Source organism: Hemibagrus wyckioides, linkage group LG07, assembly GCF_019097595.1.
Source record: "Hemibagrus wyckioides isolate EC202008001 linkage group LG07, SWU_Hwy_1.0, whole genome shotgun sequence".
Classification (NCBI taxonomy): Eukaryota; Metazoa; Chordata; class Actinopteri; order Siluriformes; family Bagridae; genus Hemibagrus; species Hemibagrus wyckioides.
In genome coordinates, this window is record NC_080716.1 from 29,632,352 (window position 1) to 29,656,806 (window position 24,455).

General features: G+C 37.0%; 1 protein-coding gene across 1 annotated transcript in view; it reads left to right on the forward strand.

Moving 5' to 3' along the window:
- Positions 1 to 24,455, forward strand: part of LOC131356298 (Fc receptor-like protein 5) — a 42,248-nt gene that overhangs the window by 13,350 nt on the left and 4,443 nt on the right. Inside the window, exons 4-8 of the mRNA XM_058395199.1 lie at positions 733 to 1,068; positions 1,734 to 2,009; positions 2,361 to 2,609; positions 20,221 to 20,256; positions 20,803 to 21,075. Of these exons, the coding sequence (XP_058251182.1) occupies positions 733 to 1,068; positions 1,734 to 2,009; positions 2,361 to 2,609; positions 20,221 to 20,256; positions 20,803 to 21,075 (1,170 nt within the window). The remainder of the gene's footprint in view (positions 1 to 732; positions 1,069 to 1,733; positions 2,010 to 2,360; positions 2,610 to 20,220; positions 20,257 to 20,802; positions 21,076 to 24,455) is intronic.

Genomic DNA, 24,455 nt, shown 5'->3' on the forward strand with positions numbered 1-24,455 from the left:
CCCAAACCGACTGTGAGAGTGAATCCTCAGAGCTTCGTCTACACTGGAGACACCGTCACTCTGAGCTGTGAGCTGCAGCAGGGGACTGGATGGGGGTTTCAGTGGAACAAAAATAATCAGCGATTATGGAACCTGCACAGTGAACAAGAAAACACACTTAAAGTGACAGTCGATAATGCAGGAGAAACAGAGTACCAGTGTCGAGCAGACAGGAGAAACTACTACACCTACTATTTCTTTGGCTACTACTATTCCACAGAATTCAGTGATCCTGTCAAGATTACAGTGAAAGGTATATCATGATTTTTTTGTCTTTTCAACACAGGTTTGGTAGTAGAGGAAAGAAAAAATATTTTAGTTCATTTTTGTTCCAAAATGTTCAACATAATCTTGAAAAACTTATATTTAAATGAATTTGTCATTTGTGGCATGTGAGATCCAATGCAAATATTTAAAAACTTAAAAACTAAAAATTTTATTTAAAAAAAATTAAAAATAGATGTAAAGCTATAACTTTGTAATTATTACTCAGTTCTTAGTTGGTCTTTTGTAGTTTAACAGGGCTGTATAAAATTGTAAAATGACTGCTGACAGATTATAGTTACACTGACTGTAATAGGTGAGTGTGAGGATTTCTGGATACAAATGATATTGTACATTTAGATATTCATAAAAACCTGTGTATTGAATAAAAACAAATAAAAAATAATAATTGTATTTCCTGTGTAACAGAGAGACCACAAGCAGTACTGAGTGTATCTCCACAGAGCTGGCTGACTGAAGGAGACTCAGTGACTCTAAGCTGTGAGGTTACAGACTCCTCTACAGACTGGACATTCAGCTGGTACACAGTTGTTCCCTACAGAGACGGCTTAACTGGAATAAATAATAATGGTGGCTATAGCGTGTATGTGGAGCTCCTCTCAGACAGCAGCAGAGGATCTGGAGGCAACTACACTCTCAGTCCTGCTGCTCTTAAACACACAGGAGTTTATATGTGCAGAGGAGAGAGAGGAGAACCAGCCCTTCACTCACAGTACAGCAATCCACAGCCACTATGGATCACTGGTGAGGAAAATTAACTGTTAAAGTGTAAAATATATATATTAACCTAGCATTAGTCCCACGCAATTGCAGCGTCCGACATTTTGTAGCAGATCATTCGATCTGCATGATTTGGCACAGGTTTTACACCAGATGCCCTTCCTGTCGCAACCCTCCCATTTTTATCCAGGCTTGGGACTGGCACTGAGAGTCAACTCTTTAGTGGCTGGGCTGGTGCCCTGCCCAGGAATCGAACCCAGGCCGTGGGAAAGAGAGTGCAGGATCCTGCTGCTGGACCACCCAGAGACCTTAAAGTGTAGAATATAAAAGTGTGAATGTAAGATCAGATTAATGCAACATTTATTTGTTCATATGTATAAGGTAGTTAAAGAGCCCTAAGTTCTGGTAGAGGATAATTTTCATGATTTTCCTTGTGTTCTCCTGAATTTTTTGATGTCTCCACCCCTTGTTATTGAGAATTTTTTCTGATACAGATTATGCCATTGTATCCCACTACTTCAAACCATGGCACTGCTCTAATAGACGAATCATTTTGAACAAATATTTTGCTGTTATAAATAATGCACTTATCCTGCTTATCTCTTAGTCATTTCATCGTGGTCTGCCTCATTATATTGCAAGTTTCCTTTTTATCTTTTTTATTTATATGGCTCTTTTCTGTTTTTAAGGTGAATCTCCTCCAGTCTCTCTGATCATCAAACCCAGCAGGACTCAACACTTTACTAAAGACTCTCTTTCACTTAGCTGTGAGGACCAGAGTAACTCTACTGGATGGACAGTGAGACGATACACACACAGTGAGAGAGTGTTAGATTGTTCACACTGGGGATCAGTTACAGGATCTACATGTAACATCAGCTTCCTCTCCACATCCTACACTGGAGTTTACTGGTGTGAGTCTGAATCTGGAGAAAACAGTAATCCTGTCCACATCACAGTGCATGGTGAGTCTTCATGTAGTGTGTGTAATGTTAAAGGAAAAGAAAAATGTTCTGAGTATGAATACATGTATGCTAGTAGTAGATACCAGTTTAACTAGTACCAGTAAATGTGCATGGAATCAAATCATTATTCAATATTCATATATATCTATCCTGATATATTCATAATTCAGTTGAATGTTTTCTCATGAGCTAGTGTATGCAGTTTTCTGCAGACTTGAATTAAATACCTGCAGACTCCACAGGTTTAGAGGGTTTTAAGTTATATACAGATAAATTAGAGCACTTTTATTTATTATCTACAGACACATCATAGTGTGTGGATTTCCTTGTTTGTGATTTTCTGTGTTCTAGATGGTGATGTGATCCTGGAGAGTCCTGTCCATCCTGTGACTGAGGGACATCCTCTGACTCTACGCTGTTTATATCACAACCCAAACCCCTCAAACCTCCGAGCTGATTTCTATAAAGATGGATCAGTTCTCCAGAACCAGACTACAGGAGAGATGATCATCCAAACTGTCTCAAAGTCAGATGAAGGTTTCTACCACTGTAAACACCCAGAGAGAGGAGAGTCACCCAAAAGCTGGATCTCAGTCACACGTGAGAAATCATTTGAAAATGTATTTTTATTTTCTTTTCAATAACAGATATTCTATGTTTAATTGGTGATATTCTGCTCTTTTTCTCTCCTCCATCTCAGGTCATAGATCCAGTGGTTTAACAGTAGGACTGGTTGTGGGTTTGGGATTTTTTTTCATCGCTTTACTGATCTTAGTGATCCTGCTGTGGTCCTGCAAAAGAAAAAAAGGTCTAATAACTGCTTTAGCTGTTTTATGTAGAATATAACCAGAAGTTCTAAAAAATAAAGCACATTTTGATGCAGTGGCAGACTGGGACAATAATTCAGGCCAGGAATTTGACTCAATCCCAGGCTACCTTTGTTGCTGCCATCACGGCCACCCTATTCATGTAATCCACCAGACTGTTAATCTTGTAGGCTAACCCTATTAGTTGATGTAACAGGTACCAGACCAATTATAAATGAATAAATAGGCTTAAATGAACCCTCAAAATCTCACTAGGAATACATCATCTATACTACCACACCACAAATATAAAATTGGCTTACACTTTTAAAAAAGGGATAAAAAGAAATACACATATATATATATATATATTATGTATTTCCAGTGATCATGTACGGTATATCAAAAGTATCAGAAACACAAACACAAACTTAACAAAACCTACGACAGTGTACCAGATAACAATGTTCACTCAGTGGAATAAAAACAGACCAGTAAGAGTAAACAATAAGTGATTAGCACTAGTAAATGAATCAAAATCTGTGGACTAAGGACGGGCAAAATAATCAAATAGATTATCAGAGACTTTCACTGTCTCTTTCATCTTTCCCTGAATCTCTCCCTCTCTCTCTCTGCACATCTTGTTGCTCTGTAATAGGAAATAAACACGTTCAGTAATCTATACTTATATTAATTTTGCAGCCATTAACTGTTATTCTAGAGCATATTCAAGTGCACACTCTTAAGTCACTCTCGCGGTACTTTGACGTTATATACTAGCTCGGTCTGCGTGGCGCCACTTCAAGTCAAGGTGATTGCTGCAAGGCGGCAGGCCAGAATGACCGCCAGGCCACCGGGAAATGTCCCGGTGCTCCCGATGGCCATTCCCCCCGTTTTGATGCATTACATAATCATGGACAATAACTAAAGGTTTTCTTGATGAATTCATAACTAAAAGTGTTGATGAAAAGATCTTATTTGGAATATTTCATTATTATAAAGGAATAAAGTCAATATTATTCTGTGAGATATCATCCTGATTACAGTGCAAGAAACAGTTTAAATACAGTGTAGACTCTGAAGTAAATAATAATTATTTACACATACTAAATATAGAAATATTAACTGTAATGTAACAAATACTACATAGTCATATTACACATCAATATTTTTATAAACACATAACATGCTATAAAGTGATATTTAGAGCAAAATTCTATTTTAAGAAAAAGCAAAATAATATGACTGAAGTGCTAATGCAAGTTAAGAGCAAATTCAGTGTAATGAAAATATAAATTTCTAACAAAAAAATCGAATAGTTTTGAATACTATTTAAATCCAAAGATATCCTATATTTAAATCCTATATATCATGTTACACATATTGTTATTGCATTCATAATTAATATTTGTTTTTTGTTTTTTTATTTCTATTGTATAGGTGACCTTTTGTACACACTCTGTTTATTATGCTGTAATCAGGCCTGTGTAAAATAGAAATATAAAATGTTTTGGTCACTATTTACACAATGTTCAGATGTAGAATCTCTCTCTCTGTAGAAAAGCAGCAGAAAACCAATCAGACATCAGATCAGAATCAGATCCGGTCAGGAGCTGAAGACTCTCATTCAGGACACACACCACTTCAGGCTGGTCAGACACTGTCTCAATGACTGTTTATATCTACATTCGTTCTTCTAAAATCTTTTTAGTTTTTTTTTTTTTGTATTGTTCTGAGGACTTCTTTAAATTGTTTTCTGTAGAAAGTGCTATCTATGCCAATGTGGATGATGTGACTATCTATGCCAATGAGTTGTGCAGGAGTGGAAAAGGTAACTTTATTTCATTCCAGACATTTCCTCTTACATTAGGAGATTTAACTATAGATTAACTCTATACAGTAAAGTACAGAAGTGTCTTGTAGAGACTAAAACAGGTCTCAAAGAAAAAGAAGGCAAACAGGAACAATGGTATAGTGTTTTTAATGCTGGGACATTTCATGGTTACATTTAAAAACAAAATAAGCAAATAACAATTCTGTCTTCAGCACATTTAATCATTTGTTATATTAACAATCTGCATCCAAGCATCTGATAAGCTACAATTTAGATCAGACGAGTCAGTTCTAGCACTATTCTATATGTATTCTATCACTAATCATTAAAAACTTATCACACACTGTTAAGATACCACATGCTGAATGATAAATGAAGATCTACTCTAAAAAAGCAGCTAGGTGTCAGTGTAGTTTTGGCAAGAGACTGATAATGACTGATGTATATGTTGATGAGTTATGGAAATTTAGATCCTGTTATCATTTGTGTTACAGCACATACAGTATAAACAGTCATTCCCTCACCAGACTTTTTTCTCTTAAAGTGAATAATACAAAATCTGTTATCTCTCCTGTTACCGAGCATAAAGTCCTCTGTCATGAAAATTTTCCCATGTCAGAAAATGTCACAGTGCTAACACTGGAGACTCCTTCCATAAATGTTAAATTAATGTATTTTAGTTATGTATGATTTCATATCTAGATCATTTTCTGTGTAATAATTTAAATTGGACTGAAGTTGAAATATTTCAGGAGATTAATTCATGATATCTGATTTCCACTAGAAAAGGCCAGTGTGACTGATGATACTGTCTACACAGAGCTAAAGCGCAACATGGAGGTAAGACTAATGACATTTACAGCATAAATCTTAAAAGACAAACCAAACACCATGGAGTAAGAAAGATTTTAAAAAGGTGCCTTAAGTAGATTTTGTTATCTAGCAGTTACAGTATCCATGTACACAAAACCCAGCTCACAGAATCTGTAAGAGTTCATCCATGTTTGTTTGGAAGCTGTCTAGATAATTTTCCATCATCCCAGTCTACTTGGACAGTTATGGCAGAGTTAACTATAAACAAAATACTGACACAGAAAATTACCTGAATAACTGATTTGTTTCCTCGGTCACTGATTCCACAAGTTAACTAGTTTCTAACATCAGTGACAGCAATATCAGGAGAAATGTATTTATGAATGTATTTATTGTCTCTTTCTTTCTCTCTGCAGTGAGCCATGTGTCTGTTCTGATGAAGCTACAGTTATCAAACAGATAGAAGGAAAACCTATAGATAGATAGATAGATAGATAGATAGATAGATAGATAGATAGATAGATAGATAGATTTTACACATTAATTTACACATTATAGCTGCAGAAAAAGAATAATATATGTTTAATATTATAAGAAATGATCAAGAGGAATAAAATATTCTATATTTGCTATATTGTCTATATAATATTATAAATTAAAATAATTGCATACATCAGTGCAAGTAGTAACAAGAGATATGTAGCAAGGTAGATATGACAATAAGCCACAATAATCTGCATCAGTGTAATTATATAGTGATTAGCAGCAGTGCAGTAAACAGAATCCCACCAACAGAAGCCCAATGCACTTATTTAAGGAACAGACACAATAACATCCTGGTACAGTGATGAACTATTCTCCTGTACCGGTCCTTGCTGCAGCTGTTTGACCAATAAGTCATGGAGGGGATGTGATGCATTGTCCAGGATGGACATTAGTTTGTTTAGTGTCTTCTTTTCCACGATCAAATCAAAACAGTTGAGGGAGCATCCCAGTACAGAGCCAGTCTTCTTTATCAGTGTGTTCAGCTTCCTTGCTTCTCCGGCTCTAATGCTGCCTCCCCAGCATAATGCTGCAAAGAAGACAGCACTCACAACATCAGACTGGTAGAAGATCTCCAACATCTTACTGCAAACATTAAAGCATCTGATCTTCCTCAGAAAGTACAGTCTACTCATCCCCTTCCTGTACACAGCAGTAGAGTCTACTCATCCCCTTCCTGTACACAGCAGTAGAGTCTACTCATCCCCTTCCTGTACACAGCAGTAGAGTCTACTCATCCCCTTCCTGTACACAGCAGTAGAGTCTACTCATCCACTTCCTGTACACAGCAGTAGAGTCTACTCATCCACTTCCTGTACACAGCAGTAGAGTCTACTTCTTGTTGATGTACAAAACTTCACTGATGAACGAATTAAGATGAAAGTAAAGTTAACTGAGATGAAGAATTATTTACTTTTATTTGATTCTGCTGTATGCAGTCCTGGATCAGTGATGATGTCATATGATCTGTTGTTCTGCTTGTACACACACACACACTTGCTTTTTCAAAATTTTAATTGTTCATATTTTTGTCTTTACAAATGACCTGATGCTTTGTAACTCATCTCACTGTGTTCATAAATGTCCTGATATGACTTTGTTTGTAGCTTAAATAATGTTTGTATTAAAGTTTTATGCATGCACAATACCTATTTTAATAAAGCATTGGAAATGGAATACAGATATTATGCATTCACAAAATCTCTGAAAGTAAATCAGTGTACATGAGCTGGAAGAACATTATTCTAATTATCAATATATGGATTTGAAGACACGCCCACATTTCCTTATATGGTATGAAGAACAGGTTTTATCTTAACTTGTTATTGTCCTTGTAGTTCTCTGGGAAATTATTGAGCACTCCTCTAATGCTGTTGCTCTGAGGCTGAATGTTCTGGTGGACTTGGGGGAGCAGCTGCTCCTTCTTGTACTTCTTGATTGCATAATCATCATAATGCTTCTATGTTTTTAAGTCATGTAGCTGACAGAAAAAAATCAGCAAGAGGAAACAAATTCATGTGATGAATTTACTCTGGTGTTCCTAGACCTTAGTTAGTCCTGATGATCACTCATAAGGGTTTGCTGTGATTAAACCAGGAATCTACAAAAGTTAAATTTTTAGGGTGTTTAGACTGCTAGAAAAAAAACATGGAGTGAGGGCTCTGGAGGCTGAATCCCATCTGTATAAGTAATGGATGAGTGGATACTGGATAATTAGTCCATAAGTGACATTCTGAGTCCGGAGTATGATTTCCATTAAGACATTATTTATTGTATAAAGACAAGAAGAAATAACGAAGGAAAGATAAAGAAATCATGAAATGTCCTTAAACAATGCAACTACAAAATACTGTGTTATTAAATTTAATTCATTAAAATTAAATATATTTAAGTTTAAAAATAAATTTATTTAATGCATATGCCGCTACCGGCAGCATTGCACGAGGTCACAGCGCCATCTAGCGGCTGTGTGCAGGACAAGCTTAGCATCTCTATTTAAAGAAGTTTATAATAAAATAAAATAATCACTTTCCACCTGATACCTAGAGATACAGAGCACCCGAGACACATCTTTATAAAATAGAGATCGGTGGATGTCTGAAACTGTCATGTTTACAGTGCGTTACTATTGATGTTTAAAGTAAAGAACAGAGAATATTATAAAGTGACATCTAATTGAAATGAATGTTGTTTAAGTGATTATTAAACTGAAGGTTGTTCAGTGATAATGTATAATTTAATAAATTATGTATAAATCTATGTGGATAATATCAGGATTAAAACCATACAGCAGTTACCACTAGAGGGAGTCAAAGGCATTTTAGTTTCACTTTTTAGTCACTGACCACCACATACTGAGTTACACAGAGAAACAGCTTTTACAGTGAGAGTCTTAACAGTCTTGATGCGAAAAATAAGACTGTCCAGTGTTGACGTCCATGGTCATTGTGGACATCTTTCCAACGGCTTATAACTTCAGACTCATTTTAGATGTCAGTTATACTGCTTCTGGACCAAATAAACATTCTCACACTGCATTCAGTTAAAACTCACTTTTGTTTCAATGTACTTTCAATTTGTACTTGCAAAGCAACTCTACAGACACTGTGTGTATAAAACAATGAACAAAAAAAACAATCCTCTTGCTGTGAGATTTAATACACACACACAAACACACACACACACACACATATATACACACATGTATACATACATATACAATAATGCATACAGTACCAGTTAAAAGTTTGGAATTTGGACACACCTTCTCCTTCAGTGAATTTTTCTTTATTTTTATTATTTTCAACATTGTATATTAATACTTCAAACTATAAAAGAACACATGAATTATGTAGCAAACAAAAACAGTGTTCAACACTTTTAGATTTTCTAAAGTAGCTGACAGCTTGGCACACTCATTGCATTCTCTCATCAGATTCACAGCGTAGTCACCTGGCAGGGTTTTTAATTCACAGGTGTGTCTTCATGAATACATTTGTGACATTTCTTGCCTTCTTACTGTGTTTAGAGCATCAGTTATCTTGAGAAGAGGGAGGGTGTGTACAGAGTCTATAGCCCTATTAGTGCTACTACAACTACTGTACAAAATGTTATGGCAAGAAAGATTCAGTTAAATAAAGAGAAAAGACGGTCCATCATTACTTTAAGAAATGAAGGTCAGTCAATCTGAAAAATCTCAAGAACGTTGAATGTATCCCTCTTAGTGCAGTCACCAAAACCAGCAAATGCTATAATGAAACTGGCTCTCATGAGGACAGTCCAAGGAAAGGAAGACCAAGAGCTACCTCTGCTACCAAGAAGAAGTTTATTAGAATTACCAGCCTCAGAAACTGCCGAAATACAGCACCTCAGTTTACAGCCCACATAAATGCTTCTTGGGGATCAAGTAGCAGACATATTTAAACCTCCACTGTTCAGAGAAGACTGTAGGAGTCAGTCCATCATGGTTGTATTATGGCAAAGAAACTATTACTTCGGAAGAACCACATGCAGAAGAGACTTGCTTGGGCCAAGAAACACAAGGTCTGGACATAAGATCAGTGGAGAACCCTCCTTTAGTCTGATGAGTCCAAGTTTGAGATTTTTGATTCTAACCACCATATCTTTGTTAGACGTAGAGAGGGTGAACAGACAATTCCTGAATATGTGAAGCATGGGGGAGGAGGTGTGATGGTATGGGGGTGATTTGCTGGTGACACTGTTGGTGACTTAGTCAAAATTGAGGGCACAATTAACCAGCATGGCTACCACAGCATTTTGCAGTGACATGCCATCCCATCTGGTTTGCTTTTAGTGAGGCCATCATTTGTTTTTCAGTAGGACAATAACAACAAACATACCACTAGATAAGAGGTATTTGTCCAAGAAAGGGAGTGATGAACTGCTGCATCAGATGACCTGAGCTCCACACTCACCTGATCTAAACCCAACTGAGGTGGTTTGTGATGAGTTGGACCAGAGAGTGAAGGAAGAGCAGCCAACAAGTCCTCAACACCTCTGAGAATTCTTTCAAGATTGTTGGAAAACCAATCCAGGAGACTACCTGAGTCTGGCTGAGAGAATGCCAAGAGTGTACAAAGCTGCAATCAAAGCAAAAGGTGGCTACTTTAAAGAATCAAAAATATTAAAAAACATATTCTGGGTTATTTAACACGTTTTTGTTGACTACATAATTTCATAATTGTACTGTCAATTTCAGTATCTTCAGGATTAAAATACAATGCTGAATACAGTGAAGAGGAAAATAAACATTGAACAAGAAGGTGTGTTAAAAGTTTTGACTAGTAGTGTATAAATATTTACACAAAATCTGTATTTTGTCAGAGGAGCACATTCAACTCAGAACAAAAGAGACAAAAACTAATGTTCAGGAAATCTTAATGTTTAATTAATGTTTATTTAATTACAAAGTGAATCGGTAGAGAATGATGGTGTGTGTGTGTGTGTGTGTGTGTGTGTGTGAATAGTATTATAACTGAATAGTCCAGTATACTTAAATACTCAAGCCAAAGGGTGAATGTCATACGAGACTGCTGTAAAGATTCTTCTCCTGTCCTTCATCAAGGTCCTTGAAAACTTTCAAGTCTCTACACTAGCTGATCTCTGTGGATAAAGACAAACCAATATGGAGCACATGTAGTGATGAAGAAACACTAAAGGAATATTTATCTTGATAGAGCAATGACATGACATGAGTTTATGAGTAATGTAAATCATAAGACTACACACTCCCACCATATGAACAGTAATTACACTGCTTTACACACAGATAAACATGTTTCCAACATCACACACCTGATGGTCTACTGCTTGTGGATGTCCTCCTCCTCACCTGTGTCCTCTTCAGCCTCACTGTCTGGTGCTTCTGACTTTACTTCCTGTTCTGTGCCCTTACTTTAATAACCTTCCACTAACAAATCCTCTGGCTTTCCGTCCACTTTCTCTTGCTGTTTCTCTTCCTTTTCTGATGCATCTGTCTTGACATCTGGATCATCAAGCACTGCCTCATCATTCTTTTTATTTTTGTGGAGAAAAGGACATAATTTCCACTTTTCTGTTCATGTAGAGCAAAAATGCACACCATTTCACCCCGAACATTAACTTAATACCGTTGTTAGCTTACCTGCGAGCTAATTTGTGTTAGCGGTAGCCTTTGCGTTTACATTTGATATTTATGAAGTGAAACCGAAACTAAATTTATAGCATAACATCAGCTAACCTGCTTGTAACGTGCTAGCTAGCTAACCTGTTAGCTCGACGTGTTAGTTGCCTAGCGCTTAGTTATTTAGACAAAGCTTGTTCAGTCTCTTCTGCTAACGTTACAGTTGTGAGGATTTTCTTCTGCTGTGGCAGTTTTCAAAAGTAATGCCGGTGTTGTGTCCAACTCTGTTTGGGGATCTGTTTCCCCCTAGCCCCGCCCCCGGACATACTTTCTTCCAGAAGTCTACAATATAAAGCTAACACTAAGTACATTTATAATCGGAACTTAGTTGATCTTACCTTAAGTGTCTTCAACTATCTGGATGAGTTGTGACTTTTGTCTTGCTGTAACACGGTCCTGACAAGAGCAGAACATCACATGGACTACAAGCAGGAGACTCGAGCATGGAGGGGAACCGCTGCTTGATCTAAACTGCGCATGCGCGATTTTTTGGACAGCTAGGTACGGCAACTCCACTTGGACAAACTCGCTAAGTGGTAGAAATTTTTTTTTTAGGTATGTTTACATTTGCTGCCTATTTATTTCCTCCCAAATTCAGTGAATAAACGTTTTGTGAACAATTGCCATAGCATCAAACTATTTGCCCAGTACCCAGTAACAGCAATATAACCATATGGCATCTATGGAACTAAATTGACTGTTCACATGTTAAATTCCTGCCCCTGTCTTACACATCCCCAGACATTCAAAAAACTCCTGCCCAGATGTTTGAATATTGAACTGCATATCTACATACAAGAGGGGTTATAGCCAGACATTGTGGTGGGTCTTTTTGTCTGTCTCTCTGTCTCTGTCTCTGTCTCTGTCTCTGTCTCTGTCTCTGTCTCTGTCTCTCTCTCTCTCTACTAGATCACAGGAAGTGGTAAAGTGGTAAGGCTTTAACACACACCTCTGCTCTGTCAGTCAGTCAGTCATTAGAGGGACAGGATGGAGCTCAGTCCACTCTCTGTGATGCTCTGTGAGTAAATGTTCTCTTTGTGTCTTCATTAGAGTGAGTGGTGGGGTATAAAGTTGTTCATCTGCAGTCTGAATGTCCTGAGTGATGATCTTATTGTGTGATTAGGACATTGTGTGTACTTCAGCATGACTGCTCAGGTGGATCAGTGTCTCCATATCTGTTATGAGAAGGGTTTAGTTTGATGTGTAACTACTCTCAGTAACTATGATAGTTCAACAGGTAAGAGTACAAGTAGATTAAAACACAGGGTTAAATTGAAATCTGTACCTGATGGTCGTTTTCTGGTGTTGTTTCCTGTATACAGAAAGCTTTTTACAAAACATTGTTAGCATCAACAAGACTTACTGAGAAATGACTTATAACCTACATTTCCATTTTTGTTATTATTATGGTATGTACAGGGAAATATGTTCACTCTAATACACATTAATACAAAACTAACACACAGCACATTAAAACAAATAATAATCACACAATAACTTTAAACTAATTATTAATAAGTTTTATTTCCATGTTAAAAATAAGAGTAACAATTGTGTAGAAACAAACAGTTAGTCCTGCACACACAGAGCAGTGACTGTGTTAGAGGCCTGAGAACAGAGAGCAGGTCGCGGATGTGGTTTATTTTCATGTAGTGGTGGAAATTTAGTTGTTAAAGGGGGAGGGGGGGTGAAGATAGATGTGTGATAACAACAAACTTTTTATTTTTTAACTGTTGATAAGGGGATCAATTGAACTCCATCAGCATTTGAAGCTAGAGTCTCCACAGCTAAGTCAGTTAGAGACAAAACAACGATTCAGACTGATAAGATTTTAGAACATACCTTCACTGGCCATTTTATTAGGAATACATTAGGAATACTATTACTGTTTGGATTATTTATTCACATTGAGAATAAAATACACCATTTGAATAGTAATCCATGATTCACTGTATGAGTAATAATTCATCATCCACAGCAACATTTTCATGGTCACAAGCTGCAGTGGTCACACATGCCAGGAATACTGTCCATATGAGGCATAATTGTTTTACTACTTTTTTAGTTTTACAACTTATTTGCACTACTTCACCCGCTGTTATAATGTTTCAACCGCTGCTAAGTTTACTTCTTATCTGCACTACTTCAACTGCTGCTACTGCATTTTTGCACAATCCACATTGTCATGTTGCTATATATATGTTAACAAACATATATGTAATTAGATACATGGTTTTTACAGTTTCTCAAGTTTGCATATCACCTTTGTTCCCCTTTGTTTCATTGCGCATATTTTTTCAGCGTTATGTGTCCTGCCTTGTGTTGCTGGGTTTTTTTTTTGTACTTCCTGTTTTTTGCATGTCTTGTCTTTGCACTGTTTGCACCTGATTGCACGTTACACTTTATGTAGCCAGGACAAACTTCTGTCCTAGCTCTGTATTGTTGTTTCTGTTAGTAACTATATGTTGTTTATTGTCTACTGTATGTAGCACCAGGGTACTGGAGAAACGTTGTTTCATTTCACTATGTACTGCGTCAGCTATATGTGGTTGAAATGACAATAAAAGCATCTTGGCTTGAATTGATTTAATTAAATAAAATGAAGTTATGAGTGGGGAATGCTCATGAAGCAGATTGTGTTATCTCTTCAAAAAAATTTAACAAGAATATATTGAGGTGCTCAGGATCACAAGTGATTTTATTCATGTGAGAAAAACCTAAAAATATAGGAGCTGTGTTGTGTCTCACAGAATCATTAATCCATCTACAGGAAACACTTTATTCTAGTTATGGTTGTTGTGAATCTGAAGCCTTGTCCTGGAGACACCCAGGAGCACATCAAGGCCATCCACATTCAGGAAGAAATGTGAAACTTCAAACAGAGAAAATACTTTATAACCACAGTAACATTATTGTTACTATTATGGTCTTTACTGTGAAGAATCTCAGTGCAATATTCATTCTAATACACATTAACATCAAATTTGTCTAATATTATTTACTTATTTGTGTGAAATCTATCAAAGCATTATACAGAAATAAACACTTCTCATTAGTCTTGTACACTGATACACACAGAGCAATGACAGATTTAGAAGAGTGAGAACAAGACAAGGTGACAGTTGTGGTTTAGCTCGTGTTGTCTTTTTTTTTAATTCAGTGCTGTGTGTTCAGCAGTGAAGAAGGGGAGGAGGTGTGAAGCTGTACATATTTGCTTGTTGCATGCATTTAAGTTGTTGATGCTAAATTCTGTGGCTACCATATGCATCATGTAGTAAAAATCAAGGTGCCTTTGACCAGATGTCCAATTTTAAAATGGTCACTTTGGATGAGCTTGTGTCCAATCTGGGCTTGAATTCCTTTTCTTGTCTGACAGGAGCGATCTGCTGTTGTGGTTTATTCACTTCAAAGTTCTATGTTTTGTCCATTCTGAGATGCATTTCTGCTTAAAGTGTGTCTGCATTTTACTATGTTGTAACTTCCAGCCTCTTATCAGGAAAAGCAATAGAAACCCATTTCCTGTAGTTAAAAGGCCTCTTCTTATGATTGAATTCCTATATGTGTAATACATTAAATTACACTCAGTGAAACAAAATTTTAGCAAAACCATGCAACATTGATAAAATAAGTTTTCATTTCCAAACCAATAACCCCCTTCAAAAAATGGATTAGTCCATTATTTGTCCATTATTTGTGTAATGATCCTATTTGAGTTGCCAGTTCATTCTACATGTTTAATAGATGTCTCATGTTTTCTTGGATGCAGGCCTGACCTCATATGACTTGCTGGTATCTGCTGCAAATGTCTTGATGCCAGATACCACAAAACACCTTCATAGGTCTTGTGGAGTTCATGCTTTGAGGGTTCAGAGCTTTACTGCCACAAGGGGGATACACACAATATTAGGCAGGTGGTTATGGCTGATTAGTTTACAAATCTCCATCCTTCCTCTTTTTCTCTTTTGCTCTCTCTCTCTCTGTGAGAACACAGGAAGTGGTAAAGTGGTAAGGCTTTAACACACGCCTCTGCTGTGTCAGTCAGTCAGTCATTAGAGGGACAGGATGGAGCTCAGTCCACTCTCTGTGATGCTCTGTGAGTAAATGTTCTCTTTGTGTCTTCATTAGAGTGAGTGGTGGGGTATAAAGTTGTTCATCTGCAGTCTGAATGTCCTGAGTGATGATCTTATTGTGTGATTAGGACATTGTGTGTACTTCAGCAGGACTGTTCAGGTGGATCAGTGTCTCCATATCTGTTATGAGAAGGGTTTAGTTTGATGTGTATCTACTCTCAGTAACTATGATAGTTCAACAGGTAAGAGTAGAAGTAGAGCGTGTTTAAAACACAGGGTTTAAATCATCTTATAAGATTAAGAGTCTGTATTGTTGGGATCTTCACCCAGTGTTTTCTGTATACAGAAAGGTTTTAATAAACTCAAAAGCCTTATAATTTCCAGAAATACTTTTGATACTATTATGGTCTGTGCCTGGAAACATCTCAATACAGCAGGTTCAGTCTAATACACACTAATACCAAGTGCAATCAGGGATCAATATTTACCAATTACCATTAATTATTCTTTCAGTGCTAAAAATAAGATCAATAATTGTGCAGAAACAAACACTTCTCATTAGTCCTGTACACACAGAGCAGTGACCATGTTAGAGGCCTGAGAGCAAAGAGCAGGTCACAGATGTGGTTTATTATCTATTTTCATGTAGTGGTAGAAATTCAGCTGTAAAAAAGTGGAGGAGGTGTGAAGATGGATGTGCAATAACTAACTTTTAAACTGCTGATAATGTGGGTAAATTTAAATACACTGACATCATTGAACTCGTTACAGCCAAAAACTGTCCAAACTGAAAATGACCATTTGAAGCTAGAGTCTCCACAGCCAGTCGGAGACAAACAAATTATTCAGTATGATAAGATTTCAGAGCATACCCTCACTGGCCACTTCATTAATAGGAATGCTCCACTCCAGATTTTTCCAGCCGATATCATCTACAGATTCTTTGTCATTGCGTTCGGCTGATATCTACCCTGATGTTCAGGCTTTCTATAAATTAAATGTAAGCTTTTTTTGACTGTTAGACTTAACCTCTTTTTTCATACAAAGTAATGCCACAGATGGGGAGTCAAAACTGGATCAAGAAACTTTACACAGTGTGTTTTTTATTGTTTGGTGTTTTTTTTTTAGCATAGCTGTAATTGATGGCTAATCTGAGAGCTAGTAGCCATTGGTTGTTTTTAGTATTCACCATATGTCTTGCGGTGGCTCTCTCAGGTAGGCCACAAGAACGGACTCAAGTGCAGGACGCCAGACAGGAGTTAGGTAAGGAAGTTTAATAAGGGCAAAAGGGGAAACACAGTTCCAGCTAGCAGTGGGTGGCAGGCAGCATATAAACACAATATCCCAGAGAGCAAAAGGTGCACAAAGTAGCTGAATCTCCAATACTTGCACAGAAGTCCTAAATCCATAGAAGTAGCTGAATTTACACACAGTATTCCACATGTGGGGCAAAAATCCAAAGTACATACACAAATATTTGCATTCAGAAGAGTTCAGAAAAATCCACAGTATGCAGTGAAACCAAGTAGCAAAGTTTATTGGCTATAATCCATGCTAGTGGCAACCATACCAGGCAAGAGATATATGGAACATACAGAGGGCAAAAATCCAAATGGGCAAAATCGGAGAAGCAAAAACTGGAAAACAGTCAAACGTCATCTGGAAGATTAGCTCGGAAAAGTATCCACAATTCGGGGGAAACAATGTAGCAAGGTTTATGAGCTAAATTCAAGAAACATACCAGGCAAAAATATACAGAACATCCATGGGGAAAATATCCAAAGAAGATAAATCAGAGTGGCAAAACCAGGAAAACAGGCATGGATCAAAAACAAGGAAAAAGGCTAGAGTGAAATACGGCGGGATGACTCACAGAGACTCAGGGAAACTGTTGAGACCATCTGGCAGTGAGCGAGAGATGGGAGCATCCTTAAATAGCGTAAAAGAGTTTAAGAAGAAAGCATCTGACCTGGAAGTGCATGATCCAAGCTGGCAGATGACCTGGAAGTGCTTGCCACAACAGGACAGGGTGAGGTGAAATGTGACAGGCTTGTGCAGAATCAGGTTTTTCGTATTAAATCCTTTGGCCAACATTTATCCATGTGATATGTCTTTTTAGACGGCAAATGGAAAATTTTCCCTTGTTTCTCGAGAGGTCATAGCAACTCCTGGTGTTGATCTGACTGTGCCACTAAACTTTGATATCATCATATGTACATCCTTACATGTTACGTAATCAACTTGTGATCTTTTAGAAAAGAAATAGCCTTTATTTGTCACATATACATTACAGCACAGTGAAATTCTTTCTTCGCATATCTTTGGAGGTTGGGGTCAGAGTGCAGGGTCAGCCATGATACAGTGCCCCTGGAGCAGAGAGGGTTAAGGGCCTTGCTCAAGGGCCCAACAGGGGCAACTTGGTGGTGCTGGGGCTTGAACCCTCCATCTTCCAGTCAATGACCCAGAGCCTTAACCACTTGAGCCACCACCGATCTGTGGCTGATAGATCAGAGCATCCCTATTTAGTAAGAAATATTATATTACTAGAACTGTCAGGATGGTTGTACATGTCCCTGTCAGAACACTAGGGGGCTTTCTGGCATTGTGTTTTCTGTGTCATGTAGTTTGTTTTGTTTTGTGTTTTCACGTGTTTGCCCTGCCTAATTCTTATTAATTCTTATACCGGTTGTGTTGCATTTGCTTTTTGTTTTGCTGGGTCCTCGTCGTAATAAACACTTACACAGAAAACAACAGGGAGGAAACACAACAACAGCAACACAAAACAGATAAGGCACATAATGAGGACAAAAAACAAATGCAACACAACCAGTATAAATAGGGAAAATACCCTACTAAATACTATTTGTTATGAAGATGCCCTCTATCACAATAGTCACGTCTACCAGATCGTCCTCAGCCATGGGATTATGGATCACAAGCAACTTCATGGTTGAATGCTTGACTCCAATAATGTCTAACCACATGCTGTAAATGAGAAAATTGTTAGTCCATGATGTCTATAAACACCTTGTGTAGATCAATCATTTTGTAACTTACCGGAGAGACTTGGAAGAGCTCTTGTTAGGTCTCCCCTAGGTCCTCAGTGAGACAGCAGACCACTGCATCCCTTTTTTTCTCAATACTCTGAGACTGTAAGGAGATGCATTTTAATGACCAGCCTTGGTTCTACAATTGAGTGTTTGCACTTTTGAGACAAAAGTTAAACACAAACCTACCTCATTTACTGTGTTTCAATATGTCCAACCATTTTAATGTTGTGAAGCTACATATTTTGCACAGCCAATTAATTTGTAATAATGTAGCACTCCCACTGCCATAATATTCCTCAATTTAGAGTTTCCTAATATTCCTACCACTATCATAATATTCCTCAGTTTTTCAGTGTTGAGTTTAGATGAGTTTACCTAAACAGTCAAAGGCAGGCAAATTCACCTCATGCAGACAAATGAGTCCAAATCATACAGATAGGAAAGTCCAATTCCTACGGACAGACACATTCACACTGGTATATACATTTAAAATTGTAACACTTCATTTAACATTTCAACAAAACATTATAATAATTCTTTATTATAGACACACATATGGCATTGACCGAATCATAATTCATGGCTGTACTTCTTAAAGTCAGTCATATAAATGTCACAAAAGGAAAATGTTTACAGAATTTAGAAATTAGCGACAACCACAAATTGTATGATAGATAAAATTAAATAACTTGCCGTTTGCTTTCATGATATGATAGATAGCATGTTAGAAGGGTATCTTACTTTCCGCCCAGAAGCTTAACAAATGTAGTCCACTTCCACAGTCCCAGTGTGATCATCTGGTTTTATATACCTATAACATTTACAGGTTTGGAAAGAGGAGACTGGAGGAAGACTGGATGAGCTCAACGAAAAGTATAAATTTTTTAATTAAAACTTTTCAGTTTTATTTTCGATTTTCACACAAAGCACACATACAGCTCTCAGCTTTCACTTCTCCCAACTTTTGTTGTTGACTATATAAGAGACCACTGCCACATCTCCAGATTTGAACCCTATTGAAAACCTCTGGAATGTCATCAAGTGGAAGATGGATGGTCACAAACCTTCAAGCAAAGCTGAGCTGTTTGCTTTTTTGCAAAAAGAGTGGTATAAGGTTGGTATAAAGTGGTATAAACCCAACAGCAATGTGAGAAACTGGTGGAGAGCATGGAGCCAAAACACATGCAAATCGGGGTTATTCCACCAAATACTGATTTCTTAATGTTATTTAGCCGAAGCATTAACCCAATTTGTTTACAAATTATTTGCATTTTGTTTTATTTGAGTTATTAAAGCTCTGCAAATACTGCATGATCTTGGGTTATTTTGATGTGTTGTCATTTCCTTTAAATATACACTCTAAATAACAATAGTTATATATTGAATTTTTTGGAGAAATATTGTCAGCAGTTCACAAAAAATGAAACAAAACTGTTCATCTCACCAATACATGAACCTGTAAGAAACAAATATAAGAAAAGTATTATTTTGCAGTGGTCTCTTATTTTTTCCAGAGCTGTAAGAGAGTAAAAGTTATTAATAGGATAAGCCACAGGTGCATGATCTCAACCATTTACCTTCCTCAGCTCATTTCTCCATTCACAAAACGGTGCTCAACCACACCCCCACTTCCACAGTCCCAGATCAAATATTATTCCTCTTCAGTAATAATAATAATCGGCTGCTTATTTGATAAAGTGAAATAAAGACCTTATGAGCACAACAGTGACCTTTGTATAAATCATTGTAGCTTTTGTTTATTTATTATTTAGAGAGATTAAAATGTATTTCTTACAGATGGTAGTTTAGATTTCCTGAATAACATTTAATCTTGTGGGGTATGGGTGCCTAAAATGTGCTGTTTTCATTAACAGACTGAATATTTTCATGTTCTGTTTCTGTTTCCTTTTTAGTGCTGATTTCACTTATACCAGTGTCCCAGGCTCAAGGTGATTTATATATAGTTTATCCTTTATATTGTCTGCATATCTGATTTGTTTTGGAGCTGAGAGGTTTGTGTAAAATGTGTAAATTTGTGCCTTGTTTATAAATGCAGTTTTTCTAGCTCAAATCAAAGGAAGTAACATGAACTCTTTTAATATTTTATGTTTTATATAGATTAGTTTTCTGCTCTTAGTAAATTCACCCAGTTATTTACTTTGCCTTAAGATAAGGCTGGGATGACCAACAAACCCTCAGATGTCAATAGATACTGTAGTTTTACACTCATAATTTTACACTGCTTAAATGTCTTAACATATTAAATATAAAACTGCACAAGTTTAATGACAGCAGCACAAGAGAGTAACTGACATAACTAGTGCTAAATAAAATGCTCCATGATGCCCCTGATTTCTTAATATTAAGCAGGTTACACATATCAGTATCAACAAGTAACAAAAACATGTACTCATACTCACTCTAAACATGATATTAGTAGTGTAGACTTGGGAATGACTTTATGTAAGGTTTATTAATAACAGAATGTTTTATAGGGAGTCCTAAAGCTGTGGTGTCCATAACGCCTGATACACATGTGTTCATTGGAGAGATTGTTACTCTCAGATGTGACATACGGGGAGGAGGAGACACTCAGTGGACCTACAGCTGGGAGAAAAATAATAACAGAGCCTTCACAGACAGCACAAAGCAGGAGTTCATATTCCAGTCTGTTAAACACTCCGTCAGTGGTACCTACACCTGCAGAGGACATGGGAGAGACTCTCAAAGCTCAGAGATCAGTGATGCTGTTACACTGACTGTATCAGGTGAGTCTGTGGGTGTTTTTATTTTTATTTAATATTTTAACATTATTTTTAATTTTTTTCAACACAAGAATGATCATAATCATGTCTTTCTCAGTAACATCTAGGTTTTATATTAAGATTGAAGTATAATTGTGGTGAGTCAGTCTGATTAATAGAACAAAGTGAACATTAAAAAAGAAAATCTCACCTTGTGTTGGCTCTGCCATTATTTGATTTATCATAAGATACTTTGAGGCAATTGGAATATTAAAATCTTGAGCGATTTTCAGAAAATATTTTTACAAAATCTTTCAGATTTTGAGAGATTTTGATAATCAGCATCATCCACATCAGTCTCTGTCTCATTACCTGATGTAGAAATCCCTCACAGCATTTAAATACGAGCCTCATTATCTTCTCTTCACTTGACTAATGTCTCTTTACACAAACACCACTAGGGAAATAATCCCTGATTCACTTCAGTGCTGTTGGTTATATTTCCATTTATTAATGTCTTCATCTCAGTGTATAACTTTGTCTGCTAAACTGAATTGATTAGACTTGTCAATTTCTATTTAACTGTCCAAAATTTGTGCTGTGTTAAAATGGCTCAGTACACAACAAGGCAAGATTATGTCTCTTTTGTGTCTTTAAGGCAAATGAAAAAGTCCTCTGGGATGGTTTTATTTATCATAATTTTGCCCATTATTAAGCAAATGCAGATATGTTCAAATGGTGGTGCATGATTTGTGCAGGATCCATGAAATAAAGTCAGCAAATACAGTGATTCTACACTTCAATCCAATTATAAGTTTTGTTGCATAGAAAATGTACTAAATACCAGCCGTGTAAGAAAACATACAACTATAACATTTATAGTGACTCAGCTGTGAGGGCAGAACACAGACACACCAGAGACAAGGATTGTGAATAAAAAGTTTCAATTTTATTGAATAAATACAGCTTATATACTGAGTGAAGGTGAGAAAATAAAGTGTCAGCAATTATCTTGGTCAGTGAAGTGCTCAGTTATTTGCACTGTTTGGCAGTGAGGACCAGTAATGAGGCAGTACTCAGGAGATTGGTGAGGAGCTTCATCTACCTCAGCGGTTTTGCAAATGAGAATCATAAACGCTGGTTAGTTCGTGTGCCAATCGATCCCTTACTTCCTTGGAAGCACCGCAACCCATGCAGCTCTTTCTTTCTCCAGGAGGATGTACAAATGAAGCCTCTGTTCTGATTGGTCAGTAAATTCTTGGCGCGCTTCTGCTGCCCCGCTCACCGGTCATGTGCTTCTTAGCTGTCCACAACATCGAGAGTGCTGAACTAGTGCTGTCCTTTCAGCACCTGGGCAGCAGTAGCACAAGGAGCGATAAAATGCCACTGATATGCAGTAGTGCAGGCTCTGCCGTCACACATTTTAAATTAAATGTTAAATATTAATGTTTGTTTTACACACAAAACATCTGTTAGACACAGATATTCTAAAAAGCAGCTCTGACTCCTTCATCATTTCATACCAACAGCAAAACCCAAAGCGACTGTGAGAGTGAATCCTCAGAGCTCTGTCTACACTGGAGACACCGTCACTCTGAGCTGTGAGCTGCAGCATGGAACTGGATGGGGGTTTCTCTGGCACAGAAATAAACAGCGGTTACAGAATCTGAACAGTGAACAAGAGAACACACTTAAAGTGACAGTCGATAATGCAGGAGAAACAGAGTACAAGTGTAAGGCACGCAGAGGAAACTACACAAAGCACGGCTACTATTACACAGAGCTCAGTGATCTTGTCAAGATTAAAGCGAGAGGTATGCCATGATTTATCTATCTATCTATCTATCTATCTATCTATCTATCTATCTATCTATCTATCTATCTATCTATCTATCTATCTATCTATCTATCTATCTATCTATCTATCTATCTATCTATCTATCTATCTATCTATCTATCTAAGAGAGAAATGTAACGGATATTTGGGACACGTCTTGTCTCCACCCGTCATTGGTTGTTGTTCTAATGTGTCTGGATTACACTCACCTTTTTTCAGTTTCACCCTTGATTTGTCTGTATTACCCCTGTGTGTTTATTCTGCCACAGCGCTGATCTAGTGTTTGTTTTTTGCTTCATTTCTGTGACAGTCTTATATAGATTCTTTATGCTAGGTTAATAAATGAACTTCTACATTTGTATCTGCCTCCAGTCCCATAATGTGACAAGAGCAGGAAGTAAACTTGTTTTGCAGACATTCCACAACAGTAAATGTGACTATAAATGGATGAAAAGTACAGTGTGTCATTCATTAATAAATTTAATTGTAATCATTGGCACATGCTGTTATGGGAAAGTAATCTGTACTTCAGGGTTCAGTACATACAAAACCAGAAGTCATCAATCTGATAGAAATGTAAGAAAATATCTTCACTTCATTACAGTATAAACACAACTATTTTGTTTATGTCTGCAAACTGTTGGTGAAAACTGTTAAGCACAAATATACTGTAATTAAAATTATACAATATTACACAAACCTGTCCCATGCTGCAATATATATATATATATTTGTTTAATGATTTTTCATTTCATTTACATTTACATTTCTGGCATTTGGTAGACACGGTTATCCAGAGCTTTGATTTCATTTACCTGTTGGAACTATATAAACTATAGCGTATGTGAGTCATACTGAAACTGTTTTATTAATGAAGCCTTATTTTTTAAGGGGTGGGGGAGTATGGCTATGCAGTTTAGATCTATAGTTACACTGATCTAACTACACATTATTAATATTTTATCCATAGTTAAAATTTGTCACTATTACTCCATCCATAGTTGGGCTTCTGTAGTTAAACAGGGCTGTGTAAAATTGTGCTTGTGTAAGAAACCATGATGCCTCATGCTCATCTACAATTGTGGCTGCTTCTTTTTTACTGCACAACCCTGTTCTATTTTCTTCTACCAGTGACATAATTACATGTGCAAATCATCAGTCCCATAAAGATTACAGCCTAGACTGTCCAGTAGAGTTTAACTGGATCTAGATGTAGTGTTAATATTAAATCAAACATTTAAGAGTTAAAGTTAACAGATCTCACAGTTTATGAAGATGAAACGTACACTATATTGCCAAAAGTATTCGCTCACCTGCCTTGACTCGCATATGAACTTAAGTGACACCCCATTCCTAATCCATAGGATTCAATATGACGTCGGTCCACCCTTTGCAGCTATAACAGCTTCAACTCTTCTGGGAAGGCTGTCCACAAGGTTTAGGAGTGTGTTTATGGGAATTTTTGACCATTCTTCCAGAAGCGCATTTGTGAGGTCACACACTGATGTTGGACGAGAAGGCCTGGCTCTCAGTCTCCGCTCTAATTCATCCCAAAGGTGTTCTATCG